The sequence below is a fragment of the Cibotium barometz genome, chromosome 28 (assembly GCF_041138505.1).
Source record: "Cibotium barometz isolate CiBa-2024 chromosome 28, ASM4113850v1, whole genome shotgun sequence".
Lineage (NCBI taxonomy): Eukaryota > Viridiplantae > Streptophyta > Polypodiopsida > Cyatheales > Cibotiaceae > Cibotium > Cibotium barometz.
In genome coordinates, this window is record NC_141073.1 from 15,583,366 (window position 1) to 15,600,367 (window position 17,002).

Sequence of the window (17,002 nt, forward strand, 5' to 3'; positions counted from 1 at the left end):
CTCTCTCTCAATGTCTGTAAATCGGCTGCCAACGTTCTCTCTCTCTCTCCTTCGCGAACCCACACGTGCAGACAGCCGTGAGGAGGCGCTTGAGCATCTCTCTCTCTCCATCGAGCTTGGGTAGGAGCCTGCCTTTTTCATAATACTGTTATCAACTTACTGCAGGATATTCAATTGCAGCCCTTCAATAATTTGCAAAAGTGGCAGGCCTTTACTACTGAAATGCAGCATGTCATTCGTAAATGTGGCAAGTTTTATGCTCAGCAAAATCGCAATCATATTGCTCATGCTCAAACTGCTTTGGTTCGCCTTCGGGAAGCGGGTAATGTAAGGCTTCTAAATAAGCAGGAAGAGGCAGAGCTTAGAAGATAGGTTAAAATTTTGCAAGAACATGACACTGCAGAGGCATCCAAAGCGAGGTCTATGAAAACTTACTATATCGCGTGCGTTCAAGGCCTATTTTAAAAATCCCTTATCTGTGAATTTTTGAATGAATTTATGTATCCTTTTCTATTCAAATCTGTATTTTTTTTCCAAAATATAAAAAATAAATCCCTTATTTAAATATATTTTTGTAAGTTTTATATATTTAAAATATATTTCTATTGAACTCACCTGATAGGCAATTTTTTTGTAAGTGACCCCCCCGAGGGTAATCTTCAAAACTGGTTCCTCGGATGCCAATTTCTAGGGTTGATTTTCCTCCAAAATTCGTAAAACCTTCTCCACATCCAACAAATTGTTGCTCATATGTTGTTAAAAAAACTAGGATATCATCTTAAAATATTAAAACACACTTCCCAATAAGTATAGAAAAATCATAGGAAATTGTTTTATAGAATGTCCCTCGAGCACCAGTTATGCCAGAGGGAATCACCACGAACTCATAGCGGCCTTGTTCGGTTCTAAAAGCTGTTTTTGGAATGTTGGCCTAAAAAATCCAAACTTGGTGGTAGCCACTCTTCAAGTTGAAGCATCTGGAACTTGTTCTTGATTGTCAGCTTGTTTCATGATCTATATAGTTGATGCACAATTGGTGCGACCTTTCCTTATTTATGACAGAGAGGATGGGTGATGCGAATGGAGATGACCTCAGACGGATGAATCTGGCCCGATCCATCTCCAATTGCCCTTCCAATGCTTTTGATAAGCAATAGGAAACTCGCTCGGTGGTTTTGGGTCAGGAATGACCATGATCCAATGGTCTTTTGGTTGATAGGGTGGAACTTTCAGAGGAAGGTCATCTCTCAACAGGATATGATGATGCCTTTTCAATCCCGGGTTCGTGTTCTAGTTGTGATATTGTGGTGTTGGATCCATAAATGAAGCCAACCTGCTTGGGATTATAAGTTGAAAAATGCAAGAAACTCGAACATACAATAATGCAATTTCGGCTCCCTTCTTGATGACTCACTTTGCCTGGAGATGTGAGATGAATGGGATACCTAGAAGACTCTAAACATCGGTGAGGGTGACTAGGGTAGGCACACCTTCTGTGATGAAGAACGTGCTCATCTTGCTATCTAATCATTATCCAACTAAGGGTTCCCAAGGATCATGTCACACCCTATGAGGGGAGCGGCAAGAAAATGTTGCTCAAATGCTACTTGTTGAACAAACAATTGTTCCTTTTTTTGCCACCTTTTCGGTGATCTGCATGCGGATACCTGGTGTGAACCCATCAACATCGAGCACAAAGGGCAGCATGATACACTCTAACTTGGCATCTAGATGTGGAGACAAGATCCGTTGTGCTACCAGTGTCGAGGATAATGGTAAATATGTGGCCCTTTGTACCACCACGCTTGTGGCTGGGACTACTGAGGTTTTTGAAGCTAGGGTGGTTGGTTTGATTGAGGCTTATTGCCTTTCCTTCCACATCATACAGTCCTCCTTCCCATGCTGTTTGACATGACATCTTAAGCATCTCTATTCGACCATATAGGCCTTTTGCTTCTCTACGTATAGTAATCCACCTATTATCCTTGCCCTTTGTTTTCGTTGGGAGTCATCTAGGCTTGCAACTATTGCTTAGTTTCTCATTCTTGTTGTTGTTATTACTGTTGTGGCCCTTCCCATTATGCTACTGCAAAGAATTCCCACCTATTGCTTGCTTTGGCTTACCATCATTTAGCTTTATCTCCTTGTTTTGTGTCAGTGCCAATGCGTCCTCATATGTCTTTTGGTTGAGATTTTTGATCGCATATATGATTGAGGAATCCAACCCTCAAGTGAAGGCCCAGAGCTTCTACTTATCCGTAGCTTCTATTTGCTAAGCTAAGGTCAAAAGTTTGTTGAAGTAACTCAAATTTGGCATTCCTTTCTACTTGAGTTCAACAAAGTCATCCTCCAATGTAGTGAGGTATTGTGGATAGAGAAAATAGTGCTTGAAATTTGAGATGATTGTGTCCCAATTGTAATGTTCTCCAGTCATATTTTGGCATACGAGGGTTCTATACAGTCCAATGCTGCCACCATGGCACCGCCTTGCTTGTGAGATGAGGGGCTGCTAGGTGAACCTTGTCTTATGGGTCCCTAATCTTAGCTAACATGAAGTGAGCCATAAATTGCTTGATGAACTTATTGACTACACCATGTTATCACTTACCATCATACTTGATGAAGCTAGGCAAGCTGCAAACCAAGGGTTGAACTGTGATAGTACTACCTGGTTCTTTTCCATCGTCATAGGGAACGAACTCTTGTCCCCCTTTGCAACCGGATTGCCCTCATCCTTGACCTCCTCCTCAATCCCCTCTATGATAGAAGACTAAAACTTCATGTTTGGGGGTGGGTTCTATGGTTCTCCATTTCCCAAACTTGGTGCTAGAATGCATTCTTGCAGGGCTATCACCTACTGTTGTGTCATGACCTATGTGATAGACAAGAAATTCAATTTTTGGGAATTCAAGGCATCCGCAAAAATGTAAATGGATGGTATCCATCTAGTCTTATACTTGCGATTGGATGGTACGGATTTGCTCTTGTACTTGTGAGTCCATGGTACCTCAGTTGTAGGAAATGGTAGGTCGGGCCCAAGAAATGGTGTTTATGTGTTTCTTGTAGATTCCATCATTTTCCAAGCTTGGAAACAGCAAGGTGTTAAGATTCTAGAAATGGGATTGATCATGGTGAAGGACATAGATTAAGCAATATAATTAAGGTGGATTAAACCACACTAAAAACTCCATGACTAGAGAGAGAGAGGGAGATTGCACACTCAACACTATTCCCTTGTATTGCATATCACAATGAACCATACAATGATATAGGCTCTCTAGCCTTATCCCACTTTACACATCATCATCCATGTGGCAACTCCTTTTCCACTTCTTTTGGTCAACTCTCACACACCATGCAATATTACATGTGGCATTCATATCTCACCACAATATCTTGCTCCTCTAGGGTGCTTTCCCACATACACACAACACCGCGATTACATCTCTCAACACCCCCTCTTAATTGAGGTGTTCCATAACTCACCCATAACCCATCACCCATATCAATGTAGCATTGCACAACCGCAATCGCTACCTCTCAACACTCCCCCTCGATGATACATTGGAGTGTCCATCATCCAAACATGTGTGTGCGTGTCTACCATCTTAGACACCTTGTCCATTTTGAGCCGACTCATCGCTCACAGCGGAACCACTGAGTCCGATTTGAACATGGAAGTTCGGGTGGGATCCAACCCATGCGCATGCACCTCACACGTGCATCGCTCATGCACACATCACAACAACTACCATTTCGAGCTTCTAGGTGAGCTCGGGCAGGTTACCCTCATACCATGGATGATTACAAAAAAAAATTCTGTTTTGAGCACGCATGCTCGTGGGGACGATTTGTCCATCATCATTTTTGGGTGAAAAATACAAAATTACAAAGCCTTTTTGGCCAAAGCCGGGCAGCGGACCCTTATGCGGATGAGTGATCTCCAATTAAGGTGTGTGTGAATAAAAAGTTATGGGTTTATGAACCTTAGAAAAAAACACTCCAGGATTGAAGGAAGTAGAATATACCCTTATGCCAATAAGGGTTATATTTTTTTTTTTTTAAATTTCTGAACGTCTGTGCGCCGACTTCGCTGCGTGTGTCAAATTTCTGGCACACAGGTTGTCATCTTCTCAATTCGCTGCACGCGTCAGGTCTTCTCTTCTCCTTCCACTCGACCTATTCTGCACAACAGCTATGGCGGTTTTCTTCCTTTCGCCTGCTTCTCTCTCTGGCTGTTATCGCCCTTCCTCTTCTCCAGCTGCATGCTCTGCTCACTGAAGTCACCACAGCAGCCCCCGCTGCCTTGTACTAGGCGTACGTCAGCCTCTGCTTCAGCTCTTGGTGTGCTGTGCTACTGCTTGACTACCTCCTCTGAACTGCGCTACTGAGACTGGCTGCAGCTCGCTTGGTGTGTGAGGCACGCCTGTGGAGTTGACCGATTTTTCAACCTCTCACCGCCCTCCTTGGCGGCCTGCTTCCTCTTAGCAGCTTCCACCATCCTACTGTACCTCTGCGACTCTTTCTCTCTTTACTGCTGTTTTTAGTTTGGGTGCACTCTCTGGTGCTGTTCGCTTCTCCAATAGCTTCTCTCCTCTTTGCCTTGTGCTCTACAACGAGCGACTGCTCATGTTGTGTAACGAGTCTCCTTCCGCTGTCTTCAGTATAGCTGGAGTAACTTCAACGCGGCGCCCTACTCTCTCTAGGCGATGATGATGTTTCCTGCTGCTGGTTCTTGCGCTGTTTCTTACAGCTTCTCCGAAGCATCTTTGAGCTCCACCTCAGTTGTTGAGCTTCCATGCTTTTTCTTCTTCTCTGCCCTGTTCTATCCTTGTGATGAACACCATGGCTGGAGCATCCATCTTCCACAAGCTTTCTTTCAACATCAAGTTCCTGGTTGCACCCTCTTGATGAAGCTTCATCTTTCACTCTCTCTCTGCAATTTCATGCATTTGCCTCCCTTTAAGGCATCCCAACACATCAATGTCTAGCCAAATCCATGACCACTAAGCCATCTATGGCTTCTTCTTACCGGTAGAGAAGAGGACCTTTCCTCTTTTCAAGCTTCTTTCCAAGCTCTCTAATTTTGCACCCTTTTGTGCACTACCAATGTGCTTCCCTTCTTCAACCATACTTTCTTCCAAGTGAAAAACAATCACATGCTCAACCTTTTTAAGCATATTCCATCAAATTTCTTGCACAACAATAGTGCCTCCCATTGAAGCACTCTTCAAGGCCTCCAAGTTGAGGTCTTCCATGACCATTGACGTAGCCTTCATGGCCTCCAAATCAGCATGCTTTTCCTTCAATGCATGCATCCATTCAAGGGTGCTTTTCCATTTTGGTTTCTCTCAAGAAACCAAGGTGCAAACCAATGTGAAAACTCCAAAAGCTTCCACCAAACATTGCCCATCTTCTATGAGCAAAACCATGAGCATCACTCTTTCTAATGTGCTCAACCATGGACTTCTTCCAAGCCCATAACCGCTTGTCCCTTCTTAGAAAAGCATTGCACCTCTTACACTCTTTGCTTGGAAGCAAAGAACCTTGGGATTCTTCCATCCCATCAAGCAACCCTTATACTTGAGCATTTTTCCATGCTCAAACACAAAACTTTGAGGCAAAACTTCACAAAACACAACCTTCTTGAGACATAATCAGCAGCAATTTTCTCTTGGCAGCTTCTCCTTGATGATGATGAAGACTCCATAGTCTTCACACTTGCTGAAATCTCCATTTTCAGCTTCCTTGATGATGAGCAAGCTCTCCATGTTGCAAAACTCCATTTGCAACTCTCTTGGGCAGCTTCTATGCAACCTCCTTGTTGCAAATCTCCTCTCAAATCCTCACAAATGCAAATCTCCTCTCAAATCTTCACAAATGCAAATCCAAATCATAATACGAGTGTGCATAATTTTTTTTCTCATAATAACTGAAAATAATGCTTAATCGAACAAACACACAAACAAGCTAATATACATAATAAACACCATGACCAAGAGCCCATTTGGCTCTGATACCATGTTAAGATTCTAGAAATGGGATTGATCATGGTGAAGGACATAGATTAAGCAATATAATCAAGGTGGATTAAACCACACTAAAAACTCCATGACTAGAGAGAGAGAGGGAGATTGCACACTCAACACTATTCCCTTGTATTGCATATCACAATGAACCATACAATGATATAGGCTCTCTAGCCTTATCCCACTTTACACATCATCATCCATGTGGCAACTCCTTTTCCACTTCTTTTGGTCAACTCTCACACACCATGCAATATTACATGTGGCATTCATATCTCACCACAATATCTTGCTCCTCTAGGGTGCTTTCCCACATACACACAACACCGCGATTACATCTCTCAACACAAGGAAACTTCATTTTTTTGTGTCCCAAACAAAAGGTTGAATTTGAAGGCCATGTGGTAGATATTAAATGTTAATAGTGTCTTTAAGAAACATATTACATGCAAATCTCCCTTTCTATTGACACACAGAGAGCCACAAATCCATCACACCAACACACACACACACACACACACACACACACTATGATGAGAACTCGAGGGGTCCACTAATAAAAGATCATCTGTATCACGTGCGTTCAAGGGGTAATAGAAAACCTCGTCTACCTACATGCTATCAACTAATAAAATTACCCCTTTCTTAAGAAACCTACGGGTTTTTTTCAAAAGTGTAATTAAAAATCCCCTCTTGTATGTAATCCTGTAGGTTTTGTCAATTAAAAAAACCCTCCTGATGAACTCACGTGCTACACTTACATTTTTTTAGGTGCATCCCCCGGGGATGAGAAGGACAAATTTTCGTATAAAAGCAACCACGGAAAGGAATTTACAGTTAAGAGTGCATCTCTTCTCCTTGGTGTGGCCATGTTGGAAAGGTTTGGATAGGCAAGTAGATTGTGAATGAAATGAAAAGTGAATATGAAAAGCTTAGATTTGTCAAAATATCTAAGTGTTAACAAAATTTTAAAACTACAAGAGTTTCAAGAAGAAGACATGGTATTTTTGAAAGTAGACGGAAGAAAAGCTCTCTTTGACTCAAAAAATTCAAGAAATGGGGACCTTGCTATGGAGGACCATCCATTGGACTGGAGATCAAGCTTATTGCATAAAGTTTTGATGTCTTAGTCTCCTCAAGAAATACTTGATAAACTCTCTGGTCTTGCAGAAATCAAATTTAAAATGAAACTTTTAAGACATTGTGTCCTCTCTCTGTCTCTCTCTCTCTTTGTCAAATGTAATAAAGCAACGAAATATACAAACATAATTAGTTTATTTGTGCATATACTTGCTCAAGTAAAACTTGCCTTACAAATTAAACTTGTTTTGTAACTAACTTCGCTTTTCTTGTTTGGGTGACACTTGTTTAAAACCTGTCTTCAATGACAACAACAACGACGCCCAAACCAGGTACATACTCTCTCTCTCTTTGTCAATGTAATAATACAATGAATTGTACAAACACAATTAGTTTAATCGTGCACATACTTGCTCAAGTAAAACTTGCCTTAACATCCAAGATGCATAATAACATCTTGGATATAAATTTAAAAAAAATTATTTTAACATCCAAGATGCATAATAGCATCTTGGATGGAGAAGCTAGAGAAAGATAGCAGGCTAGAGAGAGAGAAGCTAGAGAGAGAGAGAGAGAGAGAGAGAGAGCAGGCTATGCACGAGAAGGGAAGGGCCAACTGGGTTTGGATTGTTTTGAACAAATGCATCGTAATGGCATCGTTCCAACTGAAGCGACCTATGCCTGCATCCTCAAAGCCTGTGCTGCTGGAGCCATTGACAAGGTATGGAGGCAGGGGCTATTGGAGCATCATATTGTATTGCGTGGTGCTCTCGTGGTCATGTATGCCAAGTGTGGCACTCTTCGCCAGGCGCAAAGTGCTCTAGAGAAGCTCCCTTCTAGGAAAGCTCTGTCCTGGATTGCTTTGATTGCAGGATGCTCAAGGCCAACAGGCTCTGCATGTTTGAAGCTGTTGACAAGGGGAAACAAATCCATGTCGAAATTTCAAGGCATGGGTTGCTGCAGAAGCAGATCGAGCTCGGCAATGCTCTAGTGGACCTGTATGTTGGGCACAAGGGGAAACAAATCCATGAGACATTGCAAGGGAGAGGCGAAGGCGCAGAGAGAGAGAGAGAGAGAGAGAGAGAGAGAGATTAAAAAAAAGGAAAGGGGGGGGGGGCGGAGTGCCAAGCACTCGCCCCCCCTTCCTTTTTTTTAAAAAAATGTAGTTTACTTTTAAGCTCCTCCCCATCTAACTAATTAATGCAATTTCATTTAAGATTGGGGAGGCATAATTAATGAAATCAATTTCATTTAAGATTGGGGAGGCATAATTGCTAATGGGATGTATAAACAAAAAAAATTATTTACATACTCAATACATAATGGGACAAAAAACAAATTCCACGGGTATTTTTTTTTCCGTCCCGATCAAGATGGTGGTGCCCAATTTTTTTTCCCGGCCCTCGACCCCTGTCGTCCACCGCCCATAAAAAATAACTAATAAAAAAAACCCCCTCCCCCATTTTTTTTTAAAATTGAATGCTTTGGACTATTTCTCTCTCAAGCTTCTCTCTCTCTCTAATTTCATATTCTCTCTCTAGTCACCCCTACCTCTCTCTCTCTCTAGCCTCAAATTCTCTCTCTAGTTGCCATCGCTCTCTCTCTCTCTCTGCCTCTGCTGCGCCTGCAGGCTGCAGTCCACACATTGCATACATGTTCACGAGACCACCACACTTGGCATACATGTTGACGAGAGCACAGCCTGCACCGGCAGTAGAGCACCGCCTGCACCGCACTTGGCATACATGTTGACGAGAGCACCGCCTGCACCACCACACTTAGCATACATGCGATGGGGCAGCTTACACTTGGCATACATGTTGCCGAGAGCACCGCCTGCACCGCCTGCACCACCACACTTGGCATACATGCGATGGGGCAGCTTACGTTTTAATGGTGAATATATATGCAGCAGCTGGCGGCCAAAGACATTGAAGCCATGAGAATAAGGAATAAAGCATGGAAGCTTGCAGCATGGACTGATCCAAATAATAAGGTGCAGAGCATGCACAGAGCAAAGAGATCGACTTGAAGCTAGAGGATATGGAACACAAAATGTTGCAGGCAGGCTTCTTCCCAAATGAGTTGGGTGTCACGAACCCCTGCCTTTTATTCTCGCCATGGATTTGTTTTGCCTTGCCGTCTGCTCTGCAGAGAACCAGAACGAGAGAGAGAGAGAGAGAGAGAGAGAGAGAGAGAGAGAAAGTACACAAAAATTTAAAAAAAAGGAAAGGGGGGGGGCGCGTGCCTGGCACACGCCCCCCCCTTTCCTTTTTTTTTTTAAATGAGCATCCAACTTTGCATTTTGGAACCAGCAGCCACAACTAATTAATTAATAGCATTATTTTTTACTTGTTGGGAACCATAATTGCTGAAGTAAAACTTGCCTTACAAATTAAACTCTTTGTGTAACTAATTTCGCTTTTGTTTTTTGAGAGGCACTTGTTTAAGACATTGTGTCCTCTCTCTGTCTCTCTCTTTGTCAAATGTAATAAAGCAACGAAATATACAAACATAATTAGTTTATTTGTGCACATACTTGCTCAAGTAAAACTTGCCTTACAAATTAAACTTGTTCTGTAACTAACTTCGCTTTTCTTGTTTGAGTGACACTTGTTTAAAACCTATCTTCAATGACAACAACAACGATGCCTCCAAACCACGTACATACTCTCTCTCTCTCTTTGTCAAATGTAATAAACCAATGAATTGTACAAACACAATTAGTTTAATCGTGCACATACTTGCTCAAGTAAAACTTGCCTTAACATCCAAGATGCATAATAGCATCTTGGATATAAATTTAAAAAAAATATTTTAACATCCAAGATGCATAATAGCATCTTGGATGGAGAAGCTAGAGAAAGATAGCAGGCTAGAGAGAGAGAAGCTAGAGAGAGAGAGAGAGAGAGAGAGAGCAAGCTATGCGCGAGAAGGGAAGGGCCAACTGGGTTTGGAATGTTTTGAACAAATGCATTGTAACGGCATCGTTCCAACTGAAGTGACCTATGCCTGCATCCTCAAAGCGTGTGCTACTGGAGCCATTGACAAGGTATGGAGGCAGGGGCTATTGGAGTATCATATTGTGGTGTGTGGTGCTCTCGTGGTCATGTATGCCAAGTGTGGCGCTCTTCATCAGGCGCAAAGTGCTCTAGAGAAGCTCCCTTCTAGGAAAGTTCTGTCCTGGATTGCTATGATTGCAGGATATGCAAGGCCAACACGCTCTGCATGTTTGAAGCTGTTGACAAGGGGAAATAAATCCATGTCGAAATTTCAAGGCACGGGTTGCTGCAGAAGCAGATCGAGCTGGGCAATGCTCTAGTGGACTTGATGTTGGGCGCAAGGGGAAACAAATCCATGAGACATTGCAAGGCAGAGGCGAAGGCGCACAGAGAGAGAGAGAGAGAGAGAGAGAGAGAGAGAGAGAGAGAGAGAGAGAGAGATTAAAAAAAAGGAAAGGGGGGGGGCGGAGTGCCAAGCACTCGCCCCCCCTTCCTTTTTTTTTAAAAAAAATGTAGTTTACTTTTAAGCTCCTCCCCATCTAACTAATTAATGCAATTTCATTTAAGATTGGGGAGGCATAATTAATGAAATCAATTTCATTTAAGATTGGGGAGGCATGATTGCTGAAGTAAAACTTGCCTTACAAATTAAACTCTTTGTGTAACTAATTTCGCTTTTGTTTTTTGAGAGGCACTTGTTTAAAACCTATCTTCAATGACAACAACAACGATGCCACATACTCATCACAACTCTGTTTAAGATAAATTGAATGGTTCTCAACTCTTTACTCCCATTCCACTACCTAGCATTATACAACAACTAGCAACACCTAAATAACTTCAATGTAATTTTTGTCCATTCTTTAATACGCGAAGCTACTAAAAATTACAAATCACAGTGTTTGTTAATTTGTCGCTTTGTGTGGTGCGTATAATTTTCTTAGCAGAGTTTAGGCGTGCATACCTAGTTGTCAAATGTAATAAACTCAATGAATTGCACAATCTCTCTCTCTCTCTCTCTCTCTCACACACACACACACACACAAAAGAAGTTGCAAGCTCTCTCTCTCTCTCTCTCACACACACACAAAAGAAGTTGCAACTGAAGCTGCTACTTATTGAAACTGTGGCACAACCACAATCCTCCGCAGGAGAATATTGATGTTGTTCTAGTAGACCCTGCGTAGGAGGAGGGGCAGGTTCCCTGAAGATTCAGAGCCAGAAGGCACAATCCAGGAGAATGCAAAACCGGAGTTTGAGCCGATGCCGGTGAGGCCAACGAGGGCGGGAGCGAGGAAGAAGTAGCTTTCGCAGCGGGCGCCCGTGGTCTCTGGGCAAGGCAAGGGGACATTACAAGCTCTAGCCAAGTGAAACTCGGTGGCATCGTCATCGTCCACAAAGGAAAGGACAACGGAGCGGTGCCAAGCACTAAATTGCCACCCAAGCTTCTTCTCGGTTTCGGTGTTGGTGACAGTGAAAGCAGTCTCCAAGGTGATGTTCTCGGAGGCGGATGACGAGAGCGCTGTCAGCTTGAACTTGTACCCTTCATCGCTCTGGTTGCCCGTGAAAGAAACGGAGGAGCCGAAACCTGCCGTCAATCCCCCTTTGGCTATCAATGCATTGCTGAAAGGAGCCACAAGGTGGTACTCCACATCGAACTGTGCTGGCACGTCGCACACACTCTGAAAGGGGTAGGCATATGCAGCCTCTGGGCAGCCTTCCTCGCGAACCACGCTGCCCACCTTGCCGTGAACCGGCACCGCTGTCCGGTCTGCCGGTACTACAGCGCCTATTAGCGCCACCATGGCACCCATGCAGAACATGAACATGAATATGCTGCAGAGCACCAACCAAAATTAGTGTGCTGCTCTGGTCAGCATATATACATTAATTAAGCTGCAGTAAATCATATTAATGAGAGAGAGAGAGAGAGAGAGAGAGAGAGAGCGAGAGAGAGAGAGAGAAAGAGATACCCAAAATTAGTGAGTTGTTCTTAGCATATATACATTGATTAAGCTGCAGTAAATCATATTAGAGAGAGAGAGAGAGAGAGAGAGAGAGAGCGCTACCTGCGCGCACCAGCCATCGTCGCGGATTTTGCTTGTTGACAGTTGTAGGTATCTGTTGAGGGCCGAGGCTGGAGCTCAATTTATAGTGATCCCAGCTGAGTTACCGCTTGCCCCGTGCGCGTGTGTCACGTGTGGGGAAAAATGTTTCTCACAGTTACAATAGCTTCTCTGTTGGAGAAAAGTTACGGTAGCTTCTCTGTTGAAGAAAAATGTCTCTCACAGTTATGGTACCTTCTCTGTTGGAGAAAAGTGAAGAAAAGTGGCCGTCTCGTGAAAGGTTTAAAGTTATTTTTCCACTCTGCTTTGTGATAGGGCTCTAGAAAAGATAGGTATGGAACTTGGAGAGTATGTAAAAAGGACGTAAAAACAATGCACACTTGTCTTTTTGGCGGCATCCTTAGGGATAGTTTTTTTTTTACCAAGTATGGGAATGTGAAAGCAACCCTTGGAAAGTGAATTATAGCCCATGTGACCAAACTTATTGTACAATGTATAATGATATTAGCCTGACACTTTGTTGCGTTGTTGTACTCTTTGTGGAGACAAGTGAACGGCTTTCAATAATGCACCCTTGTTATCAGACACACACACATTCGTTACTCGCAATCCATATGAACCATACCAGCATCTACTAAGCATATTCCACATCCTCTGAATATCATCAACAATAAGAGAAAAGATCGGAACTTGGAGATCAGGATGCAAAAAGGACAACTTTCGTGCTTTGTTGTGTGAACTTTGTGGAAGCAGTAAAAGAAAGTATAGAAAGTGAATAGCCCATGTGACCAAATTTACATTACAATGTAAACAATGCACAATTGTCTTGAAGTGATCATTTTTGCGACATCCCTCGGAATAGTTTTTGTTTTATCGAGTACGGGAATGTGAAAGCAACTATGGGAAAGTGAATTATAGCCCACGTGACCAAATTTATTGTACAATGTATAATAATGCTAGCTTGATAGCTTTGTTTCTTTGTTGTACTCTTTGTGGAGATAGTATGTGAAAGTGAATGGCTTTCAATAATGCACCCTTGTTGTAATATATATATATATATATGTATGTATATATACATATATATATATATATATATATGTATGTATATATACATATATACACACACACACACACACACACACACACACACACACATATACACACACACACACACACACACACACACACACAGATATACACCACACACACACACACACACACACACACACACAGATATATATATATATCTGTGTGTGTGTGTGTGTGTGTGTGTGTGTGGTGTATATCTGTGTGTGTGTGTGTGTGTGTGTGTGTGTGTGTATATATATATATATATATACCTCTTGCTTAATGTGTCCAAATCGGTTGTTAAGGGCTGAATTCGATTAACTTTGTTTGTAAGAAAGTGGTACTAGGAGTAGTTTAAGAAGATGGTAGGGTTATTTTCCTCAAAATTGTTGTTTTTGTGTGTGCTGTTATGAAAGTCGCGACTTTTATAATGTCTCAGAACAGTGATTTCAGAGCTTGTTTATGTTCCCTAACATGTTTTTAGTCTATTGTGTAAGCCCACACATTAAAAGATCCATCGGTTGCATCAATTTCACATAGTATAAGGTTGCGGTTGGGGAGTCTAATCCATCGATTGTATGTGTCCTTTATGCATCCAAAGCTAAGGAGGCCCCTTGAAGTATGGTTTGTGCCCCCCTTTGTTCCCCAGATAAGCCACTTGTAGAAATCACAAATGAACCTGCTGATGTACTCTCTGCACGTCCCCTCTTTTGCCCCCTTCTCTGTGATGATTCAACACTAGCCCCTAGCAAAACTATAACTTCTGCAGTGTGTGGAATAGCTCCCACTATATGGCAATCCGGTGTGAGAGCAACCGCATACTCTAGCTCGTCTGGGAAAAGAATTTGAAAAACTTGGCCCATCTTACAATTGATTACAACTGCTCCTCTTGCTCCCGCTGTAACCCATGCCGCATGTGCAACCACCCTCTGAGCTTCCACCCGAATGCAGTATTTTAAGACTCTAGCCCACACCACCATAGTGATTTCTGTTGTCTTCAACATTCCCTTGGTGCACACAGAGAGGGTGTAGGTTTTTACTTGAAGCTAGAGTGCTTCTATAAACCACATGTAACAATCCCGTGTATGCATGTCTGCACACCGTGATAACTTGTACTCCCCGCTCACCTTAGGCCCAACTCCACCTCCATTTCTTGTCCTGTTATAGCGACAATTGTAATCCATATCTCGTCTGCTAGCAAATGAAGCTTTCCTTCAATCAACCTGATTGATAATTGCCTTTGTTCCCTATGAACTTCCACCTCATCTCCCACATCCAACTGTTGAACAATGCGCAATGCCCTAGGGTGAGATGGCACTCTGCCCCAATGTAAGTTGGCAAACATTTACACGCAAATATCCCACAGCCATGCATTTTTTGCGGCCCATTCCAGCTCCTGCACTAGTTAAAACTAAATTGGCAAAGGAGTCATGGCTTCTTCTGTAATAGCGCGCACCAAGGTTGTACAGACACACAGAGAGCTTCTCTTTACCATAGTAGTGCGCGCAGCAAAATAAACTTCCCAAATTAGAATACCCTGATTTTGCATGCAACCACTCCTCCAGGTGTCACCATGCAACTACACTCTGACTCAAACCATGTGATGAGAATCTACAAACCCCATCACTTTCTGATTCGTGAGTAATAAAACCATCATCACGGAGACCTCTCGCTCCTTGAGAATTGGAAATGGGCATTGAAGAGGCGCTGCCCCATGATAGTGTCGCATCCAAAACCAATTGGCCGGAGAGGGCAGCACATCCCCTAGAAGATTAGCAAAAAAAAAGAACGTTGGCCCGCTAGGTGCAAACACCCTGAACAGCCCAGACCACATGACTTTTAATTTCTTGGGATTTTTAAACACGCGATCACAAAAAACCAGCACCAACTGCCCCCGAGTGAAAAATTTATACTTCGAGTGTCTATCCTCTTGGACTTTCCTCTGATTTTACAACTCCTCCATCCATTAGAAACTCTTTAACCGCTCCTCATCCAGTGAGAGTACATCCTCTGGCAGCAACCTGTCTTCCGCTGGAAGTCACAAACTAGGCACCACATATTCAACTAGTGTGATATCCTCCATGACAAATGCTAATTTAAAAGTTGTTAATCCAGTTGCAACCTTAAACGCAGTTTGATAAGCCCATAATGTAGTTGGCAACTTCACATCCCAATCACTGCGGTGTATACTGACCAACTTCATCAAGATCCGCACCACCTGCTTGTTTGAAGAATCTGCTAATCCATTAGCATGCGGGTAGTATGGAGATGACTTCTTATGCAACACCATGTAAAATTTGGGCATTCTTTTGATGACTTTGTTGATGAAATGCCAGCCACAATCACTTACCAGCTCCACCGAGCATCCAAAACGAGTGAACACATCCTTATATAAGCATTTTACGACCGAAAGTGCGGTGTTGTCCCATAATGCCCATGCTTCCACCCACTTTGTACAGTAATATGTTGTTGTCAAAATGTAGTGGTGTCCTGTCCATGCAGCTGCAGGTTTGATAGGCCCAATGAAATCCAAGCCCCACTTTTGAAATGGCACCAACGGAAAAACCTGATGAAGCTAAGATGGCTGTCCCATTTGCTGACAAGTGTTGCAATCTTGCACAAATTGCTGGGAGTCTGCATATGCACTGATGGCCACCACAGCCCACTTTGTAAAATTTTCTTTGCTATTAGTTGTCTGAAAAAATGCTCGCCTAATACCCCACAATGTGCCTCATTGATTAGTACTTCCCTTTCATGCGGTAAGACACATCTCAATAGCACATCGGCTACATTGTGGTAGTAGAGCTTGCCAATGCAGACGTCAAAAGATCAACTCCTTAAGGTCAGCTGCCTCTGTTGATCCCTTGTAAGATGAGAGGGCATTTCCCCCGTATTGAGAAACATCAACATCTTGTCATACCAAGTCCGTGGCATCTCTTGAGAAGGGCTTACTCACTGTTATGCCATTCCTCCTGGCTGACTGCAAATAGTGCCCTATCAAGGAATTCATCGTCAACCCCTGTAGAGCAGGCTCTCCTGGATCCAGGCGTGAAAGATAATCTACCACCAAATGCTCGTTACTCGGCCGATGGATGACCTCAAAATCGAATTCCTCTAGCACTAACACCCATCGTGCCAGTCTGCCTATAAGATTTTGTTGTCGCACTAAATACAATAGTGCTGAATGATCTACATGAAAGAAGAATCTCCTCCCCAAAAAATAATGTTGAAATTTTTTGATCGAATAGATCATTCCCAAACATTCCCATTCTATCGTTGAGTAATTTTTCTTGGCCTGCGGTTGGTATAGTAGACCAGATGGAACCATCCCGCCGTCTGCTCCTGCATCAGCACACTTCCCATAGCCACATCCGAGGCATCCACAAAAATATGGAAATCCACACCCCAATCTGGTGGAATCATTACTAGAGATTTTAAGAGCTGTATCTTTAATTTGCAGTACGCTAGATCACATTCATCTGACCACTTGAACTCATTGCATTCAACATGAGCTACAACATTCAATGGAATAGCTAGATCAGCAAGAAATTGCAAATGCCTCCCATGCAACCTAACGTGGCCCAAAAACCACATGCAACCTTTAGGATCTGCTCGTGGGGCGGAGCTTGCATAATCGCAATCACTTTGTTTGGATCTACCGCAATACCCTCCTTTGAAATAACATGGCTCAACAATTTTCCACCACGGACTGCAAATGCACATTTGAGCAGATTGAGACTAAAAGATACCTCTTTAT

General features: G+C 42.8%; 1 protein-coding gene across 1 annotated transcript; it reads right to left on the reverse strand.

Annotated features, from left to right (window-relative positions):
• Positions 1 to 11,203: 11,203 nt before the first annotated feature.
• LOC147622575 (uncharacterized) lies at positions 11,204 to 12,323 on the reverse strand. The gene is made up of 2 exons (XM_086822100.1): positions 12,181 to 12,323; positions 11,204 to 11,947 (listed from the first exon to the last, which is right to left on the reverse strand). The coding sequence occupies exons 1-2, from the start codon at positions 12,195 to 12,197 to the stop codon at positions 11,281 to 11,283; spliced, it is 684 nt and encodes a 227-aa protein (XP_086678226.1). The 5' UTR covers positions 12,198 to 12,323; the 3' UTR covers positions 11,204 to 11,280.
• Positions 12,324 to 17,002: the final 4,679 nt, after the last annotated feature.